The sequence below is a fragment of the Ascaphus truei genome, chromosome 4 (assembly GCF_040206685.1).
Source record: "Ascaphus truei isolate aAscTru1 chromosome 4, aAscTru1.hap1, whole genome shotgun sequence".
Taxonomy (NCBI): Eukaryota; Metazoa; Chordata; class Amphibia; order Anura; family Ascaphidae; genus Ascaphus; species Ascaphus truei.
The window spans coordinates 8,326,985-8,343,447 of record NC_134486.1 but is presented as its reverse complement, the minus strand read 5'-3'; the positions used below and the strand labels follow the sequence as shown (position 1 = coordinate 8,343,447).

At 44.3% G+C, this 16,463-nt stretch overlaps 1 protein-coding gene across 6 annotated transcripts in view; it reads left to right on the top strand.

Moving 5' to 3' along the window:
* The window catches only part of LOC142492556 (uncharacterized), a 199,422-nt gene that overhangs the window by 18,325 nt on the left and 164,634 nt on the right, over positions 1–16,463 (top strand). For all 6 annotated transcript variants that reach the window (XR_012800843.1, XM_075595259.1, XM_075595258.1 and 3 more), the window contains exons 2-4: positions 5,234–5,364; positions 10,059–10,185; positions 12,535–12,633. Coding sequence is in view for 5 of the 6 variants with exons in the window: in XM_075595259.1 (XP_075451374.1) it covers positions 5,344–5,364; positions 10,059–10,185; positions 12,535–12,633 (247 nt within the window). In the remaining variant the exon portion in view is untranslated. The remainder of the gene's footprint in view (positions 1–5,233; positions 5,365–10,058; positions 10,186–12,534; positions 12,634–16,463) is intronic.

Below are 16,463 nucleotides of genomic sequence, written 5' to 3'. Positions count from 1 at the left end.
AATCTGTGGTCTGGATTTTCCATCCAGCTGCCTGAGTTAATGGGAAGCTGTGGAATGGACCATTTTTAACTATTCCTGCACTTTCTGACCTAAAATGGGGCAGAAAGCTGCCTAACATCTTTGGACTATGTCACAATACATACATATACACACACGGATATACATACATATATATATACACACACGGATATACATACATATATACACACACGCATATACATACATACATATACACACACGCATATACATACATACAGAGCTGGTAGCGGCGCGAAAAGATGAATTTCTTCATCTTTGCCGCTGTTGGTCGGCTCCCCTCTCCCTGACGTCAGCCAACTACAATTCCGCGCGCACGGCGTAGCACGCGCCTGGCGTAGCACGCGCCCGGTACTATATAACGTGCCTTAGGAATCTGTCCGGTGACCGTAGCAAACTGTGTCGGCAAAAAAAACAAACCGCTTCAAATTTCCAGCTCGGTTGAGAATGTGAGCAATTATCCAACCACATCTCGCACGAGAACAAAACCAAAAATTACTTCACCAAGCATCATTTTTCCCCATTCTTCCAATTTTAACCAGTCTTAATACTTTGTAATGCTTTAAAAAAAAATGACATGCGTTCTTTTTTTCTTTTGAATTTGATGAGTGTTTTGTTACAATAGTAACAAGTAAAAAGGTTTACCTGGGTTTTTCCTTTTTGTACATCGCCCCCCAGATTTTGTACATTTTCTATTCCGACTATCCTGACCTTTCTGTTGATCTAATTTTTTTTTTGCTCGTAGTTTAAAACCTTCTGGTCAGAAGCTGCCATTTCTGTTTCTCTCTACGGCTGCCAAATGTATTTTCACCAATTTCTTTAAATACATCCGTAGCCTGCTTGCATAGGGAACCCCATATTTCTACCCACCCTGGATCTTGGGGGCTATAAGAGGAACCTTATTTATCAGCCTGTTTCTGGATTAAATCCATATTGTCTAGTTCTTTGTCATATTGTATTACACAATACTCCAAAATAATTAGCTGCTTTTGGTACTTACACAATCAGAATCTTTTCCTGTAGGTACCAGAGGAAATCACCAATTACTTTAATTGGTCAATCCTCTGTCTGGTGCCTTTCAAAAGAACCCCTCAGAAACTATTCAGAAACCTTTTGCGGGTTCTGGATTTAGGAGTGTCTTTCACGGTTTGTTTTGTCTTGGTGGTCACCACATATCATCCTGACACAGTCCCAAGTCATGTCTCCCCACAAATCAAATGAATCTTGAAACATGTTATTACTGCTGCTGGTTCTTTGAGCTTCCTTAACTTTTCTAGTTCTTTCATCTGGACCACCTCACTTACAACTGTTTTAAGCAAGGTGATTTAACACTCACCCCTGAGACTGGGACACGCCCTCTATCCCCTCTCTGGAAGTTAAGTGGGTGGTAAAGCTGGCTCCGCTGTTGAAAACAGTTAATGTGTTTTCTTGCTCGAATGTTGAATAATATACTTCTTTGCTGTAAGTAAAATATGGCTAGATTTTGATGACCGTTCTGAAAGATTGATCAAAGATGATGGTTACATAGTAATGTTACATAGATGATGTTGAAAAAAGACGAACGTCCAAGTTCAACCTATGCTAAATTTAGACAAGATACTTTATCCTATATCTATACTTACTTATTGATCCAGAGGAAGGCAAACAAAAAACCCCATTAAGGGGAAAAATAAATTTCTTCCTGACTCCAAGAATTGGCAATCGGATTAATCCTTGGATCAACATCCTTCCCATGTATACTTATTTGGTATATCCCTGTATACCTTTCCCATCTAAAAAGATGTCTAACCTTTTTTTGAACAAATGTATTGTATCTGCCATCACAGTCTCCATGGGTAATGAATTCCACATTTTAACTGCCCTTACTGTAAAGAACCCTTTCCTTTGTTGCTGGTGAAATCTCCTTTCCTCCAACCTTAAGGGATGGCCCTGAGTCCTTTGTACTGCCCGTGGGATGAATAGTTCTTTTGAAAGCTCCTTGTATTGTCCCCGAATATATTTGTATATAATTATCATATCCCCTCTTAGACGACTCTTTTCTAATGTAAATAAATCTAATTTAGCTAGCCTCTCCTCATAAGTTAGAATGTCCATCCCCTTTATTAATTTGGTGGCTCTTCTCTGCACTCTCTCTAGTTCCATAATGTATTTTCTTAGGATTGGTGCCCAAAATTGTACTCCATATTCAAGGTGTGGTCTTACTAATGCTTTGTAAAGGGGCATAATTATGTTTACTTCCCTTCCATCCATTGCCCGTTTGATGCAAGATAAGATCTTGTTTGCCTTTGCAGCTACTGCATGACTTTGGGCACTATTGCTAAGCCTGCTGTCTACAAGCACTCCTAAATCCTTCTCCATCAAGGATTCCCCCAATTTATCCTCATTTAATTTATAAGTCGCCAGTTTATTCTTGCTTCCCAAATGCATAACCTTACATTTATCTGTATTAAACCTCATCTGCCATTTACCTGCCCACGTTTCCAGCCTCTCCAAGTCCTTCTGAAGAGAAATTACATCCTGCCCTGATTCTACTACCTTACACAATTTAGTATCATCAGCAAAGATGGAGATTTTGCTCTTGATGCCAACCTCAAGGTCATTAATAAACAAGTTAAAAAGCAGGGGTCCCAGTACCGATCCCTGAGGTACTCCACTCACGACTTTAGCCCAACCTGACAAAGTTCCATTTATGACAACCCTCTGTTGTCTGTCCTTCAACCAGTTTTCAATCCAGGTGCATATATTATTACTGAGTCCAACTTTCTTTATTTTGTACACCAACCTCTTGTGTGGAACCGTATCAAAAGCCTTTGCAAAATCTAAGTAGACCACATCAATAGCATTACCCTGGTCTAAATTCCTACTTACCTCCTCAAAGAAACAAATAAGGTTAGTTTGGCAAGATCTATCCTTCATAAATCCATGCTGACAATTACTAATGATTTCCTTGTGAAGAAGAAAGTTCCTTATGTTTGTAATCATGCGTTTTCTCTTATCCAGTATCAAATGAAATATCTGAAAACAGATGTCTTGACAGTTCATTTATTTATCGTAAAGCAAAACAATACACTTTGTCTGCCGGTACAGGCTAAACTAAAACATACTATGGATGCAGAATCCAGCATTCTTGGTCGCTCGATTTTGTATTTTTGGTTTGTTCATTCTTTACGTTCTGACGTATATACTCTAAAAACACATTCATTTGGTAAATCTTAGCTGTTATTGTGCCCTATATATTGCTTTTTAGCATGAAATAATGCAGTACAAGGAAACTATCCTTGGAAAAGTCTGGGCACAAACCTATACTCTTATCTTGGCCTTGGACAGACTTCATCTTGTACCCAAAATATACTGTAAACAATTCACTTGTTCTAACTTTCCTACAAATCAATTATTTCCCTTAAATGTGTTTTTCTTATATTACACAATCTTTCTCAGTTCAGTCTGATAGTCTGGGGAAACAAAATGGATTCTAACAGACAATATGGAGTCCGAATCACTTTAATTCTATTTACATATTACGGCGATGATTGGCCGCCTGCATACCCCTATTTGTGTATTTTGGGAAGCATGTAGTAGCAACCTAATTTTGGGTTCTGTGCTATCAGGCCCTGAATATGTTTTGTGTGGAGGGAGCCCTTGGTGTAGTATGGAGTAGTGTCTTATGGCTGTTCTATAGTGTGCGGCCGTATGCGCGCCTGTGCGAAAGCAGTTGCCGCACGCTGTGTGTGTGTGTGTGTGTGTGTGTGTGTGTGTGTGTGTGTGTGTGTGTGGGGGTGGGGGTGGGGGTGGGGGTGGGGGTGGGGGTGGGGGTGGGGGTGTGGGTGTGTGGGTGTGTAATTTATTTAAAAAAAATAAAGCACTTTGATAAAAATAAAATATTTATTAACATTGTACACACACACACACACACACACACACACACACACACACACACGCATATATACATACACACACACACACACGCGCACACACACACGCATATATACACACACACACACACACAGACACACACACATGCATATATACATACACACACACACACACACACACACATTTCAGCAGCGGCGCGAAATCTTTATTTCCCTGTCTTCCCCGCTGTCGGGCGGCTGCACGCTCACTGCCGTGCGCACGCGCGGCCCTTCTCTAGAAGGGCTGACTAACCTCAGCCAATTCTAAGTGCTGCGCGCGCACGGCTTAGCGCACGCGCCCACTATATAACAGCCCTAATGTCAGATGGGTCTGTGCTTCTTTTATGTAGTCTGCTTTCTTACTGTAACCACAGCACCTTCCTTGTCTGCCGGTTTGATTATTGAGTCTTTGCTGTTTCTTAGGGCTGTACAGCTTCCCTTTCCTGGGTAGTTCAGTTGTATATTTGTTCTGTTTATCTAGAATAGTGGATGTTACTCTGTGTAAAGGTTTCTATGAACCAGTCCAGTTCAGGATTAATACCTGGTAGAGGAGTCATGTTGAATGTGCTCCTAGCTGTAATATGTCCTTGTTCGGTGGTGGAGGGTCCATTATCCTTTCTTTGGTGGAAGAGTTCCTTAATGCGTAGTTTTCAGAATTATTCGATGTCACTGCGGAGTTCTGTTTTGTCTATGGCCTTTATGGGGCAGAATGTCAGTCATTTGGATAGTCCATGGAGTTCCTCTGATCTTGGTTTGTGCATGATGAGGTTCACCAAACAGCTAAGGTGTGTGTGTGTGTGTGTGTGTGTGCTATGTTCTTTTGTTACAGAGTCCCATTTTTAAATGGTATTACACCTACCTTCTATTTTTCTTCACAACACTGAAGGAAGGCTGGTCACCCTTTTTCTACTAACCTCCGATGTGGGTAATTGCATCGCGATCCCACATCTAATCTAAGGCTGTCTCACATTTTAGTCTGTAACTGTTGCGTACACCTATAATATATATTTTCTCTGTGCATGCAATGCCTTGTATTTAATGTATACCCTGTTCACTTATGTAACTGTATTTGTAACCATGTATTATTTGTCATCTTAACTCTGTGCCCAGGACATACGTGAAAACGAGAGGTAACTCTCACTGTATTACTTCCTGGTAACACATTATATAAATAAATAATACATTAACCGCCGTTCACATGAATGGCTGTTATCGCAAGATCACCGTGCCATGACCAGTGTCGGAGGTTAATGGATCTCCTCCTTAATTCCTTTTTCCTCCTTCAGGACCTCGGGGAAGAGCCGCGGTTATTGTCTTTGCCTTCCAGACTGTGAATGTCATTGCCTTTCTCCAACACTGAAGACAAGTCCGTAGTCGTGAAAGGGAGGCCTGGAACATGTCCGCACAGATGTATCAGGTGAGCAACACTGCTCGGCCGATGTCCAACTCCGGCTGCTCTTGTAAGTCAGGCTAGGCCGGTACCGCCTGTTTTTAAAGTATGTAAGTTGGGCCAGTTGGGAAGCTGAGATCTTGTTAGATTGTATTGTATGCCTTTATTTATATAGCGCCATTAATGTACATAGCGCTTCACAGTAGTAATACATGTGGTAATCGAATAAATAACAGATAATATAAATAACAGGTCATGGGAATAAGTGCTTCAGACATAAAAGTAACATTAAGGAAGAGGAGTCCCTGCCCCGAGGAGCTTACAGTCTAATTGGTAGGTAGAGAGAACGTACAGAGACAGTAGGAGGGAGTTCTGGTAAGTGCGTCTGCAGGGGGCCAAGCATTATGTATCATGTGTTCAGAATATCCACAGTGCTATTCATATGCTTCTTTAAGCAAGTGTGTCTTAAGGTGGGTCTTAAAGGTGGATAGAGAGGGTGCTAGTCGGGTACTGAGGGGAAGGGCATTCCAGAGGTGTGGGGCAGTCAGTGAAAAAGGTTTAAGGCGGGAGAGGGCTTTAGATAAAAAGGGGGTAGAAAGAAGACATCCTTGAGCAGAACGCAAGAGTCGGGATGGTGCATAGCGAGAAATTAGGGCTGAGATGTAAGGAGGGGCAGAAGAATGTAAAGCTTTAAAAGTGAGGAGAAGAATTGAGTGTGAGATGCGGGATTTGATTGGAAGCCAGGAGAGGGATTTCAGGAGGGGAGATGCTGAGACAGATCTAGGAAAGAGTAGAGTGATTCTGGAAGCAGCATTTAGGATAGATTTGTAGGGGAGACAGGTGAGAGGCAGGAAGGCCGGACAGCAGGAGGTTACAGTAATCAAGACGGGAGAGAATGAGGGCCTGAGTCAGAGTTTTAGCAGTCGAGCAACAGAGGAAAGGGCGTATCTTTGTTATATTGCGGAGGAAAAAGCAACAAGTTTTAGAAATGTTTTGAATGTGAGGGGCGAATGTGAGAAAGGAGTCGAGTGTGACCCCTAGGCAGCGTGCTTGGGCTACTGGGTGAATGATTGTAGTTCCAACAGTAATGTGGAAGGAGGTAGTAGGGCCAGGTTTGGGAGGAAGTATGAGGAGCTCTGTTTTAGCCATGTTGAGTTTAAGGCGACGGAGGGCCATCCAGGATGATATAGCAGAGAGATATTCAGAAACTTTGGTCTGTATAGCAGGTGTAAGGTCGGGTGTTGAAAAGTATATTTGTGTGTCGTCAGCATAGAGGTGATATTTAAACCCAAAAGATGTTATTAGGTCACCTAGAGAGAGTGTGTACAGAGAAAAGAGAAGAGGTCCCAGGACAGAGCCCTGGGGTACCCCCACAGAGAGATCAATAGAGGAGGAGGAGGTGTTAGCATAAGATACACTGAAAATACGATGGGAGAGGTAGGATGAGATCCAGGATAGAGCTTGGTTCCGAATACCAAGAGTATGGAGAATGTGAAGGAGAAGAGGGTGATCCACAGTATCAAATGCTGCAGAGAGGTCGAGTAATATGAGCAGAGTGTAATGACCTCTGTCTTTGGCAGCATGGAGGTCGTCAGTTATTTTAGTGAGGGCTGTTTCCGTGGAGTGAGCAGAGCGGAAGCCAGATTGTAGAGGGTCTAGGAGAGAATAGGTGTTGAGAAAATGGAGCAAGCGAGAGAATACAAGACGTTCAAGGAGTTTAGAGGCAAAAGGCAGGAGGGAGACAGGACGATAGTTAGAAAGACAGGTAGGGTCAAGCTTGCTGTTTTTCAGTAATGGTATGACTGTTGCATGTTTGAAGGAGGATGGAAAGGTTCCAGAGCAGAGGGAGGAGTTAAAAATGTGTGTGAGCGTAGGGATTATAGTAGGAGCAAGAGGTTTTAGGAGATGGGAGGGAATGGGGTCAAGAGGGCAAGTGGTAGAGGGAGAAGAGGCGATCAACAGCGACACATCCTCCTCTGAGATAGTGGAAAAAGAGTCAAGGAAGGCAGGAGGAGAGTTAGGAAGAGGTTTAGGATGGGAAGAAGAAACAGAGGGGATGTTCTGAGGTATGGATTCCACCTTTTCATTAAAATAGTCAGCAAAGTCCTGAGCGGAGATGGAGGAAGGAGAGGCAGCTGAGGGTGGTTTGAGTAGAGTATCAAAGACAGAGAACAGTCGGCGTGGGTTAGACTTGTGCATGTTGATTAGTGCAGAAAAGTAGGCTTGTTTAGCTTGCGAGAGGGCAGAGTTGAAACAGGATAGCATAAATTTGTAGTGAAGGAAGTCTGCGAGAGTGTGAGACTTCCTCCAGAGGCGTTCAGAGGGACGAGTGGAGGAACGCAGCATGCGCGTGTGGGAATTTAGCCAGGGTCTAGGGTTAGAAGGGCGAGTGCGGCAGAGAGAAAGTGGGGCATGTAGATCAAGAGAGGAGGACAAGACAGAGTTGTAGTTCCTGACCAGGTTGTCGGGGTCTGTAGCAGAGCTGAGAGAGGAGAGGGAGGAGCGTAAAGTGGACTCAAAGTCAGGTAAGTGAATAGAGCGCAGGTTTCTGCAGAACCTGGGGGTAGATGGAGGTGGAGAAGGGGAGAAGCGAGATAGAGAGAATGAGATGAGATGATGGTCAGAGAGAGGAAAAAGGGGAAATGGAGAAATCCCATCCTTGTGGGTGCTGGCTGCAGTCCACTGTTGAAGGCCAAAAGAAGAGGTTAGAGAAAGAAAGCAGGAAGCCCAGTGGAGAGAGGGGTCATCAATGTGGCAATTGAAGTCCCCAAGGAGAAGAACAGGGGAGTCTGAGGAGAGGAAGAAAGAGAGCCAGGATTCAAAGTGAGAGAGAAGGGCAGAAGGGGGATGAGTAGAGGTAGGTGGGCGATAGATGACAGCCACATGAACAGGTAGAGGAGAGAAAATCTGGACAGTGTGAGCCTCAGAGGAGGGAAAAGCAAGAGAGGGAGGAATAGGAAGGGTTCGGTAACGACAGAGAGAGGAGAGCAGGAGCCCCACGCCTCCACCCCTGCCATCAGTGCGCGGAGTGTGGGAGAAGGAAAGGCCACCATAAGAGAGGGCAGCTTCCAGAGCAGAGTCGGACTGAGTGAGCCAGGTCTCAGTTATAGCAAAAAGAAGCAGGGAGTGAGAGAGAAAAAAGTCATGTACAGAGAGAAACTTGTTAGAAAGGGAGCGAGCATTCCAAAGAGCACAGGAGAAAGGGAGGGAGGGTGGCAGGGGATGGGTATGAGGTTGGAGGGGTTGACACCAGAAGGAGTAGAGGTTGCAATTGGCAGGCGAGGACGAGCGCATGTAGGAATAAGACAGGGACCAGGATTGGAAGAGATATCCCCAGAAGCAAGGAGGAGAAGCATGGACAGAAAGAGGATGTGTGAGGATGATTTGTAGGGGTGTTTTTTAGTGCATGGGATATAGCTGTGTGGTGTCAGAGGACGCAGGTAAGAAAGGAGTTCATGTGAAAAGAGAAGTGGTGAAGGAAGGAGAGATGGAGATATATGAATAGAGTTAGAGACATACTGAGGCTGGTAAAAAGAAGTGTATAATTTGAGAAGAAGTGAAGTCACAGCAAATATAAATGGTAAAGGCAGCATCACAGCAGTAATGATGCAGTCTGGTATTGATGATATACTCCTTTCCAGCGTAGTTTAAATGCAGGAATCAGGGCCAGATGGGGTGTCCACTTCTTCCTCACTTCTTTTTAACTTCCTTTTAAACTTCAGTTGTTCAGTAGTCATGCCACTTCAGTTGTTCAGTAGTCATGCCACTTATAATGGGCCACTTGGATATGTGCTGCAGGCAGACTAGCTGTTCTGACTGGGTTTATATAGGCCTAAAAAGTCACCTGACAGTGTGGTTCTGTCTGCTTAATTAGCACATCTGAGGCACATTCAAACAAATGGTTTTCTACACAGGGTGTTCCCTGCCTAGGTGGCAACACTTAATTTGATTAGGGGTAGACAGAAAACAGCATTCAAATATGGTTTTTACCTAGCATTGGATCACTTGCATATACTATATAATACACACAGCAAAGGCTTCAATGATGATTTAGAGATGGTTATTACCTAGCATTGGATCACTTGCATATACTATATAATACACACAGCAAAGGCTTCAATCAGGATTTAGAGATGGTTTTTACCTAGCATTGGATCACTTGCATATACTATATAATACACACAGCAAAGGCTTCAATGAGGATTTAGAGATGGATTTTACCTGAGGAGAGAAGAAGGATAAGATCCATTAGGGTAAGAGTTCCTTCCTTTTAAACTTCAGTTGTTCAGTAGACATGCCACTTATAATGGGCCACTTGGATATGGGCTGCCAGATGCTCTGGCCTTTGGTGTAAAAATATAAACAGACTTTCCTACATGACATAAAACCAAATGTTTAAACCTGGTAAGAAAATGTGTTTTTATAAATGGAGGATTTTCCCCTCTCCCCCTGAACATCGTAGGAACCTGGTAAAAGTTTGATGTGTTGGCTTTATAGTGATATTCTCAGGGAGATGAGGAGTCACCTGGATGGCAAACACAGCCCACAGAGAAAAGGAATTGAAACTAATGGTGGGAGGCAGGGGGTGTTGTGTTTGTTACCAGGACGGCTTAGTTGTTGAGTAGATACATTTTGAGAAGCTGGCCTGTCGGTGGAGGGTTGAAGGTGTGGGGCCCGGCAGCAGAGCCTGCGGTTGTGACCCTCCTCTCTTGGCCTCCCAGGTGTCAGTGACGTTCCACGACGTGGCCGCCTGCTTCTCTGCGGAGGAGTGGGGTCTGTTAGAGGACTGGCAGAAGGAGGTGTACAGGAACGTGATGACCGAGATCCACTCAGCGATGCAGGCCATGGGTAAGAAGGTTTTTTTTGGGTTTTGTTGAAGTGCACCGGTATACATTTTGAGAGTAGCGTTGGCAATATGCAAGCTCCACCAAAGGGAAATGCATCCAGTCTTTCCAAGCAGACACCATATGGGTGCTGGCAGCTGCCGTGTTAGCCGCCCTTTTCAGACACACTATGATAAACCCTCTATTTACACACACAGCAGGTGGAGATCAGATGGTGTGAGCCTCCCCTAATCCCATGCACATTACTCTACAATCCTCTTACAGGCAGGTCACGTACAGGGCACAGGACACAAAATAGCATTGTGCCATCTACCAAAGGCCAGTTGTATGTATGTCTTTATTTATATAGTGCCATTAATATGCATCGCGCTTCACAGCAGTAATACACGTGACAATCACATAAATATATAAAGGAGGCGTGTCTCAGTGAGTAACGACACTGACTGGCACTGAGTTTGAAGCAGGGAACCTGGTTTTATTCCCGGTGTCGGCTCCTTGTGACCTTGGGCAAGTCACTTTATCTCCCTGTGCCTCAGGCACCAAAAACATAGATTGTAAACTCCATGGGGCAGGGACTGTGCTTACATAAACTAGCAGCGCTATACAAGAGCATGTTATCATTATTATTATTATTATTATTATTATTATATAAATAACAAATAATACAAATAACAGAACATAGGAATAAGTGCTACAGACATAAGAATGAACATTTAGGAAGAGTCCCCCCTGCTCCGAAGATTTTACAATCTCTTGCAGATTAAACTGGCCTGCTGTTGTCCCCTTACGTCCGAGGTTCATGCCCGATGTGGCGTCCCCTGCTACTCATTCTCCAGCCTTTGCAGAAAATGCCTCGACATTTGATTAGGGAGCTTGATGTGTGTCAGATAAAACCTTAAAGTGTCATGCAGGAAACTGCTCACACCCCTTCCTTTTGTGTCTGAATGTCCTCAAATAAATGCTTGTAAGGGCTGTTATATTCTGCATGCAGCTGCACGTGCCGCATGCTTTTCCTGTTTATAGAGGGACACACACACACATCCAGATTCTCCCCGTCTTCGCCTCCCCTCTCCGTCGGCTCCCCCCTCCCTGCCGTGCGCGCGCGTGGCCCTTGTGTAGAAGGGCTGACTCGCGTCAGCCAACTAAAATTCTGCACGCACGGCGTAGCGCGCGCCCCGGCACTATAGAACGTGCCTCACTGAGCACTGCTAATTCCGGGAGATCAAAGCAAATTGGCGAGTGACAAAACTAGACGGTCCTCACATGACCGGCAGGCCATACGAACATGAATAATGTCCCGCAGACGTAACGTGGCCTGGCCGCTAGTTTTGGCTGCGTGAGTTTTCTTTGCTGTGTTTTAGTCAGACGTTTGGACCTAAAATGAAAAACAAAGCCCCACATATATTTATAGAAGCGGTTTGCTTTTAGTTGTGTTTTTGGGGGGGAGAAACTGCCTCTTGACCCCCCTCGGCAGGAGATTCCCCATTGCCCACTTTGCCCGAGGCAGTCCCACCTCTTGTGTTTTTACTTGTTTAGATAATAGAAATGGTAGAACCGATCGGGTGTGGTGGGCACTCGCCCGCTCGCTAAATGTAGGAGCGCTGCTAGTACAGGTCTGAGGGCGTTCCACGGGCCCGTCCCGAACTACACAGGAACAAGAAGACCCAAGGAGACCTGCAGCACTGAAAATAAGGCTGCGCTTGTAGTGCCTGGCGACGCAACGTCGCTCCAAAACAAATCCATTGTCGCACGCGCTTATAGCAAGCGCGACGGAGCGATGTCGCGACCAAAAATTTTGAAGCCAGTGAAATTTGATTTTTTTTTAGAGACAGTCGCCACATGTGACTCTCTCTAAACCAATCACAGAGCGCTGCCGCCCCCTTCGTGGCGTCACTGGCCTTGTCGCCAGCGACGACGCTTGCAATTAAAGTTTGACTTTCGGCAGTGGCGACGGTTGACGTGACCGGCGCTATAAAGCGCGGCCTAAGGCGAAGGTTGGCAAAAACTGCTGGCAAAAATGAAGAATGCATTACACAGAGCATCGCACGTGATCAAACCGTACTCTTACATTCATTAAGAATCACCAATTATTTACAGGAGGTTATAAAAAGCTGCCGCGCGCCTCTGGTGTCAGTGACCAGACCACGCCCGGGGTGTGATATCGCTGGGAATACAATGTAGGCTTTTTCTTTTCTTTTTGTTAATAAAGAAAACGACAACAACAAAAAAAAATCTAATATCAAAATATGTACCGCAATAATTTCTGACTGAGATGGGTGAAAGAGCTGGTTTGTTACTCCGTGTGCCCGATAACGTCCCCAGACATCTCGTATGTTCTTTCTTTCTGCTCCAGGTTTTGAGATTATCAACCCTGACGTTCTGTTCCGGATTAAGAAGGTGAAAGAGGCGTACACGAGCCTCGGGGACATGGACAGGATAATTACCAGCGCAGGTAGGAGAGCGCGGCCAGAGACACCAGCCCCAGTGCGGCATCCAACGTGACACATTATACCGGGTCATTTATCTTGCAACCCAGGGGGAGCATGCGGAAAAAACAACAGAAAACAGCCATCTCAGTGCAGGTGTATCGGTATAAGTGAATAATGTCACAGGGATCTTGGCTCTGAGTGTGGCTACTTACTAGATGTAAGGGGTGTAGGGGCAACAATTGGTATCTTTAGAAATACGGTCTCCTGTATCTAGGCTTTGATGCACTCCACTCCAGGGGTTCAGTGTGAGGATTAAATGTAAAGACCAAAGGACATATCCATGGTGCAGATCAATGGTTTAAAGGTAGGTATCTATGTACGTGATAAAAATGCTCACTTACAATACAATAAATTTAAAACAGCTTGTATCACAATATCTGTGAAGGAAGAGAGGGTATGGTACCGCCGTCGCTCACCGCGCCGTCGCTCACCGCGCCGCCGCCGTTTGGTGTGTTGTTACAACTCCCCCGCTGGTGGCTGGATGCTGCGCGGTCACTTGCGGCACTGCAACGGCTCGGTTCCCCTGCGCTCTCCAGAGCGTGACGTCACTTCCGGTAGGGCTTCTGGGACCGGCGCTCGCTCGCACAAGTCCTCGCCGTCTCTCCTCTACGCGTTTCACCTCTGAGTGTATGGCTGACGAAGCTTCTTGTGCTTCATAATAAAGGTAAATCCCTCTGGTTGCCCTTGGGTCCCTGGCAGCTAGTTTCGAGCCCCTATATCCCAGTCCTAAGTCCCTTACAGTCATGAGTCTCCCCAATGTCTCCCATGTATTAAAGTATGTTTTATGACGTTTGATACATTTCTTATAAGGCTCTATGCAGCTGGCCCGGGCAACCAGCTACGGTGCCAGCAAGTCTGCAGTCCGTAGTTCAAACGGGAGAGGATGTCCAGAGGTGTGAAAACATTTGGTGAGCGTGGAAAGGGCGAATGGCCAGGTCCGAACTACAAGGGGCACCCCGTGGGGACACCCTTTGTAGCTTCCAGACTTGGTGGAGCCGGCCCTGCAGGTGGCAATGAGTTAGCCGGGGAGGATGCAACATAGTCTGCTCTCCCTTTGGCTAAATTCATATTTCCCGCGCACCCGGCTTTTCGAGCCTACTGGGCACGCCTCCTCCTCTGATGTCAGCTGGGGTCGAGCCCCTCTTTCTATTGGCTGACGGGGAGGAATTCCCACACTCCGATTGGCTGCTCCCTCCCCCTCCGTTCTGGGGATAGCCCAGCGCAGTGTATGTAAGGTGCTGACTGTGACGGTGAGGGGGTAACCAAGCCATCAATAAATGTATTATGCCCGGCTGGTTACCTCTGATCCTTATTTTGGGTTTTAGAGTGCCAGCTCTGCAACCTGTCTGTCGTACATGAAATGCATATGATTGTATGACAATGAATGTGTGTGTGTTTTACCTTTCCAGGAGTGCTGCCCAGCGGAGATTCTCAGTCTGAGTTTCAGGGGGGGTTGCAGTAAAAGTGTTGTCGGATTGTGTCTAGGTAGTCGGGGTCCAGAGTTGCTGGCCACCCCAAAAATGTATCCGGGAATCAGGTCAGATTCCCGGGACATATAGACACATCACCCCGAGCAAAATCCTCCCTTGAAAACAGTTGCGTGACTCACCGCCTAGGTTTCCCTGCTTCAGCACAGACCAGAAAGGTAAATGGGGCATAGGGATATGTGTGTCCCAGTTACAGTCAGGGGTCCCTAAGTTAGTGAGGGTCCCCCAGTACATGCCCAGAACCAGTATCGAGTTTCTGGGGGATACTTCAACCATATATGAGGTTGTGAGGGTTTTTATGAAACCTAAATGCTATCTTCAGTAAAGGAATGAGATACAGCTCTGAGAATGAACTGAAGCATTTTTTAGTTCTACATAAGTTTGGTTTTTCATAGGGGAATCAGCTACAGTGAATATAGTTTGAATGAGTTAAACACAGCAAGAGTCTAGATGGGTGTTAACCCCTCTATCACCCACTGTGTCCACCAGCGCTCTTACTAACAAAATTGGTATATATATACATACATTTATCGCATATAATGGATGGGATTTACACAATAAAATAAACAAATACTACAAAAAGGAAAATTAATACTTAAAGTTTGAAGAATTTCAAAAATCGTGTTCCCACATATAGAGTCCAGTCACGAATATTATGGGTATGCAGCTTCTTTGCATCTGGAACCAACCTCGGAACCAGAAGAAACTAGAAACAGGGGAAACAAAAAAGAAAAAAGCGCAAGGCCCATAGAGTAGTATGATTCTGTTTATAAGCAATTTAAAACGGTTATAAACACTTACAACAATGTAGTTGGTACAGGCACTTCGGTACTGAGATTAGACCGCAGGAACAGAGGCACGTTGCTCGTCTGTTTGTCAGGGTTTGTATGAGTCCTTGCCCTCCTTCTCCTCTCGATCGGCGAACTCCTTCACTTCCGCGTCAGGTGACTCGTGACGTCGGCGTGTGTCATCGATCGGGGGTTGAGCTACGGGCGGTCATCAGCTCCCTCTCCAAACACGGCGGTCAGGAAACTCTGCAATCTGTGTCCTCCCAGCAACTTAGTGTAGGTTCCCAACACTCACTGGCAACCAGAGCAATGTCAGCCCTACGCGTTTCGAGAACTGTGTTCTCTTCGTCAGGGGCACTGTCATTGCTGGTTGCTAACAATTGATATATATAGTAGTGCATTAATTAATTATATAACACATGAAATCGATTTATTATAATCAGTGCCTATTGGTGTGTGTTTCCAGTGTCCTCATAAGGATACATATGGGACAAAGGACAAGAATTATTAATGATTCTTAGATCTATTAATAATAAATAAGGAAAAAACAAAAATATATGTATAATGGAAAATTATATTATATATATAAAGGGAAATAAAAATACTTAAAATTCATATTTTATTGTATCAATTTGAAAAGAAAAATTGAAAATTTTTAAAATCTCTGAACACTAAAAACAAACACCATTACATCAAAGATACATTACATACTATACACATAATATCCTACATATAATTATAAAACTGTCTGTATTTAATTATTTATTAATTTAATCATAGGAATGCAGCCATATCTATTTCTTCATTAAGCCCATTGGGGGACAGGGTATGGAGCTGGTGTATCCAATAAGTCTCTCTTTGTCTCAATCTCAACACCATGTCCCCCCCATGTTCATTTTGTGCAATATATTCTATTCCTGTGACTTTTAATTTGGCTGGGTCTTTGTTGTGTTTAAAATAAAAATGTCTAGGAACACTGTGTGTCATTAATCCTTTAATAATGTTGTTCCTATGTTCTAAAAAACGGTTTTTGAGACTCCTCTTGGTTCTACCTATGTACTGGAGGCCACACTCACACTCCAATAAATACACTATAAAAGTTGTTTTGCAATTAAGTAAAGTTTTTATCGGATATAGTTTAGATGAATGTTTAGATTTAAAAGAAACAGCCCCAATGTTTGTGCTTACAGGTGATGCACCTGCCCCCACAACAATAATTGCCCACAGTTTTAGAAGACACTAGATTATGATTAGTAAGTGACTTAGTATTTCTTAGTTTTGAAGGTGCCAATATATTTTTAAAGGTTCGAGCTCGTCTATATACTATTTTGGGTTGTTCTGAAATTGATGGCGCTAATAAAGGATCACATTTTAATATGTCCCAGTGTCTACTCAATATCTTTTTTATCTGTGTGGATGCACCATTAAATTGAGTAATAAATAACACATCCTGACTATCTTTGTCTGTCCTTTTTTTGTCATTCTTTTTGAGCGTAAGTGATCTCTCCATATTTAGTG